At 48.0% G+C, this 5,289-nt stretch overlaps 1 protein-coding gene across 1 annotated transcript; it reads right to left on the bottom strand.

Moving 5' to 3' along the window:
* Positions 1-1,976: 1,976 nt before the first annotated feature.
* On the bottom strand, positions 1,977-3,818 carry Cct8l2 (chaperonin containing TCP1 subunit 8 like 2). Its single transcript, XM_059257768.1, has one exon. It carries the CDS (start codon positions 3,715-3,717, stop codon positions 2,029-2,031), a length of 1,689 nt encoding a protein of 562 aa, XP_059113751.1. The 5' UTR covers positions 3,718-3,818; the 3' UTR covers positions 1,977-2,028.
* Positions 3,819-5,289: the final 1,471 nt, after the last annotated feature.

Genomic DNA, 5,289 nt, shown 5'->3' with positions numbered 1-5,289 from the left:
TACATGTAGGCAAAACACTCATACACATGAAATAGATTAAAAAAAAACATGAAAAACAAAACAAGTAGCTGGAGAGATGGCTCAGTAAGTGGGTGCTGCTCTTCCAGAGGATCCAGCACCCACTAAGAAATCTGACACCCTCTTCTTTTCTGGCCTCTGTGGGCACCTGCACACATATAGCACACACACGTACACACACAGAGATACATATTCACATAAATAATTTTTGTTTTTTTTTTTTGTTTTTCGAGACAGGGTTTCTCTGTGTAGCTTTGCACCTTTCCTGGAACTCACTTGGTAGTCCAGGCTGGCCTCGAACTCACAGAGATCCGCCTGGCTCTGCCTCCCGAGTGCTGGGATTAAAGGCGTGCGCCACCACTGCCCGGCTTGTTGTTTTGTTTTGAGACAATCTCTCTATAGCCTTGGCTACAGAAAAGTAGCCAGGCCAGGCATGGTGGTGCACGCCTTTAATCCCAGCGTTTAGGAGGCAGAGGCAGGCAGATCTCTGTTGAGTTCAAGGACAGCCTGGTCTACAAAGTGAGTTCCAGGACAGCCAGGGATACACAGAGAAACCCTGTCTTGAAAAGCCAAAAGCCAAACAAACAAATACAACTTAAATTTGCTTGCTTATGGGGCTCATTTTCCTGCATTAGTTTTTTAAAACTTTTTTTGTAGTCTCAAAATGATACTGTCATTTTTTTCCCCCAGATAATTGGAGAATTACTGGCCACTCTTCTAAGTTGGAACTGGTTCTTTTAGAGAGTTTCAGTGATGTCTAGACAGAAATCCACACATGTTAATACCATAGAAGGAATGTTCAGAGTTTCAAAAAGATGACTGTACTTTTTTCTTTCCACCCCCAAAGTTCAGCTACTCTATTTGAAATTATTAGAACTGTATCTTTGCGTCTGCTGTTATTGTAGAAACAGGTGTGATGGAGAGAAACAGGCAACAGAAAAGTTAAGACTTGGAATGGACCTGTTACTGAAAAGAATCTCTCTCTCGCCATTCTTCCCTCTCCTCTGAGACAAGGTCTTATTTAGCTGAATCTGTCCTCAAACTTACTGAGTAGCGAAAGGTGATCTTGAACTTGTGCTCTTCCGGTCTCTGACTCCCAAGTGCTAGAATTCTAGGTGTTAGTATGTGGTGCTGGGGATTAGGATTTTGTGCATGTTAAGCAAGCATGCTGCCAACTGAGCTAAGTCCCCATCCCTAGTGTTTTGAGACAGGGTCTTACTTCTGTGGCCCAAACTGACCTCAAATTCACTGTGCATCACCTTGAGCTGCTCATCCTTCTGCATCCACCTCCCCAATGCTGGGAGTACAGACCTGCACCACCACACCCATCTTTAAGTTGTTTACACCCTGACTTTAAGTGCTGGAAAAATGGCTCAGTGGTTAAGAGCACTTGCTGCTCTTCCAGAGGACCGGAGTTCCTTTCTCAGCAACCACATAGACCCTCACAAGTGCCTGTAACTTCAGCTCCAGGGGATCTGACACACTCCTGCACACACATGAAAATACTCATACCCACACATCAACACTGGCCCTCCCCACACAAAAATAAATCTTTTAAAAGGTTAGAAACTGGCCGGGTAGCAGTAGTGCACACCTTTAATCCCAGCACTCGGGAGGCAGAGGCAGGCGGATCTGTGTGAGCTCGAGGCCAGCCTGGTCTACAGAGCAAGATCCAGGACAGGCACCAAAACTACACAGAGAAACCCTGTCTCGAAAAACCAAAAAAAAAAAAAAAAAAAAAAAAAGGTTAGAAACTGTCTCTAATGGGTCTAATGGGTATGGTGGCACACGCCTTAGTATTTAGGGGCCAACCTGGTGTACAAATCAAATTACAAGGCAGCCAGGGCTGTTACAGAGAGAAACCCTGTCTGGAAAAAGCAAAAACAACAACAGACCAACAAACAATTGGCCCTAGAAGCCCCAGACACATGGGAAAGAAATAAGGAAAAACACCAGTATTTGGGGGTTACTATTCAATCCGGACAATCTTTACTTTTATTTAGCATGTTGCTATACGTACTTTCCAAAAAACTTTTCTTTCAGGGGTGAGGATCCCTTTGCCTTCGAGGTGGGTTTTGTAATCTGCTGATAGACAGGAGTCTTCTTGGCCACTATGATCTCATCGACAGTCACCAGCTGCTGCACCAGCTCAGCTACTGCTCGTAGGCCTTGGGCTTTGGCCCTGAGTATGTCCCATACCCCTTCGTGGGCTATGTTTATTATCCCGTCTGCTCCCACTCCAACGAGGAAGTTCCCGACTTGGTGAATTCCACTCATTTCTGCCATCACACACTGGGCAGCTAAACCTGCGTTCTCTGCCAAGGTTTTAGGCAGAGAACTCAGGGCTTGGGCAAATGCTAGGAAGGCCAGACCGTCGGGGCCCGCCAGTCGCCTTCCTTTGTCCACCAGGATTTTTGCTAGAGCCATTTCTGTAGCACCAGCTCCTGGTAGCACTCTGGGATCTTGACACAACTGGGAAAATGCATCAATGCCATAGTAGACAGCCTGCTCTGCACCCCGAAGTCCCTGGATGGTAGGTCCCCTAAGGAGCACCGTGAAAAAAGGTGACCTCTCATCTTCCCACTCAAACATCATTGCCACACTGTCTCCAAACTTCTGCCTGTAAACCTTCCGGCACTTTCCCTGCTCCGGGGGAGGAAGCAGCCGCGTGAGCAGAGGAGTACCCATCCTCTCACTCAGGTGGACCATCTCCTTTCGGGACTTGGCTTGAATCACCATGATGCCACAACTGTCAGCCTGGAGCACCAAATTCTCATTAACTTCCCCCCATACCACTGCCACATTAATGTCCATTGCAGCCAGCTCAGTTATTTGGTTTTCCACTTGTTCATTTTCTTTCCGAAATCTTAGTAGTTCTTCAGAGCTGGAGAGACAGGGTGTGGCCAGGGCAAATGGATTCGTAGGACCAAAGGGGCAAATAAACAGGGCCACTCTGGCATTAGCTAGCACCTCGGTCTTTTGTCCACAGGGCTTCCCAGATATTGCTAACCCCGTGAGAATTCGGGAATCATTCAGAGTCCCCCCCTGCAGCATGCATACACCAATACGCTCAGGCTTGAAGCTGCCATTTGGCTCCCTGTTAACCCAGCACACGTGAGCCACGAGCTTGGTTAAATACTCGGTGTGGGAGAGGGCGTGGGTGTTTATCACAGAATAGAGGGCCCAGGATGGGTCTTCCAAAGGCCCTAGAGAGCGGATGGCCAGGGAAGGCAGAGCTGTCAGGACTTCTGCTGTGGCCGTGGCTAAGGCCTCCCGGAGCTGGGTTCGAGCTAAGCCAGCCCACAAAAGATGCTGGGCCTGCTCCAGCAAGGCTTCTGTCAGGAGAACTACAAAGGCTGTGCCATCCCCAGTGTTCTCTGCCTGTGTTTGGGCTACTTCTCGGACAAACTGGGCAGCTGGGTGCTCCAGTTTCAGAGCCCTGAGGATGATAGAGGCATGACCTGTACAAACTGTTTGCCCCTTAGCAGTCACCAGGAACTTCTGCCGGCCATAGGGGCCATAGCAAGGCCGGATGATACTGGCTAGGGTCTGAGCTGCAGCTGTGGCCCTCAGTATGCACGAATGTTCCTCTCCTAGAGACTCCGGTTTTTGCTCTAGGCTTGGTGCCAGCCTCTGGGGCAGTTCTAAGGCTGATGGGACTTTGTTTTGCTTGGCCTGGGATGGTGGGGAGACCGCCATGGGTTAGACTCTAACCATTAAAGGAACTCTAGAAATGGCAGTAGATACACCCTTGGCCTCTTTGAAGCTGCTGCAGAAGCCAAATGCACATCACCTGCTCCAGGTAGAAGCCAACCGGAAGTGGATCTCCACTTGGCTTCCAAGGATGAGGTACAGAGAGCTCAGTTCCAGACCCATCTCCAAAGCTGAGTCTGAACAAACCAGGCTCGTGAGCCCTCTGACTCACATGAGCTAAACTGCACCTCTGATGAAGTCACAAAGTAGCGAATGGAACCAGAGACAAAGAATGAAGTCATAGAGGGACAGTGAGCATGAGTGAGGAGACCCCGAGAGAGGGACAAAACCAAACAATCCAAATCCCTCTAGTGTTGAAATCCCTGAGGAAGCCTGGTCGGCTCTCTTTGCTCGTTTTGAGAGGGAACTGAGGTTAGGGGTGTCCTACATAGCACCCAAAACCAGAACCAGAAGTAATAATACAACATGACACAGTTGCCCATGCGGTGGGTGTCCCTGGAACCCCAGCATCAGGAGGCTGAGGCAGGATTGCCACAAATTCCATGCCAGCCTAGGCTATAAAGTAAGAAGGTCTCCAAAAGCAAATGGACTAAAAACAAAGACCAACAACAAAGGACCCGAATACAAACCTAACCTGAAAGAGCCGCATTGCAGTACCCAGGAGGCAGGGCCGAAAGGACTGTCACTGCTTTGAGGACAGCCTGGTAACTACATAGGGAGGGCTAGCCTAGTCAAGGGTAGGTTGTGAGAGCCTGTCTCAACAAGACAAAAACCTGCCAGAATGGAGTGTGGTGGTACACACCTATACACCCTGTACTTGGGAGGGGAATGCAGGAGGATTACTTTGATTGGAGGCCAACTGGGGCCACACAGCAAGACCCTGTTTTACAAAACAAAATTCAGACTACAGCATACACCACTTTTACAGAAGACCCTGAATTAACCCCAGCACTCACATTGAGCACCTCACAACTACCTATATCTCAAGCTCCAGGGAACCTAACTCCTCTGGCATCTACCAGCACCTCTGTTTGTTTGCATATACCCACACTCAGATACTCAGATATTAAAAAAAAATTTTTTTTAAAGCTGGGGATGGTGGCTCACACCTTTAAATTCTAGCACTTGAGAGGCAAAGACAAGCAGATCTCTACATTTTTGAAGCCAGCCTGGTCTACATAGTGAGTTCCAGGGAAGCTAAGACTATATAGTGAGACTCTGACTCAAAAAACAAAGCAAAGCAAAACAAAATTTAGAAAACCAGCCATGGTACTGTACTGTATGAGTTCAAAGCTAGCCTGGTCTACATAGTAAATTCCAGGCTAGACAGACACCCTGTCGCAAAACAGCAAAACAACAACAACAAAAAGCTCCTGGCCTCAAAGAATTGAAGCCTCCCTCTGTCCCCTGTTCTTTATCCCTGTTGGATTTGTCGGAGTATTGATGTTTATAATATAGTCTAACAAGTACCTCTTGAGTGCCCACTGTGACCAGTGCCAGCTGAAACACACAGGCAGGACTTGGAAACTCGAGGAGGAAACAAATTTGTAGGGAATG

The sequence above is a fragment of the Peromyscus eremicus genome, chromosome 3, assembly GCF_949786415.1.
Source record: "Peromyscus eremicus chromosome 3, PerEre_H2_v1, whole genome shotgun sequence".
NCBI classification, from domain to species: Eukaryota; Metazoa; Chordata; class Mammalia; order Rodentia; family Cricetidae; genus Peromyscus; species Peromyscus eremicus.
The sequence above is the reverse complement of the archived record's forward strand: the minus strand, read 5'-3'. Positions and strand labels throughout refer to the sequence as shown.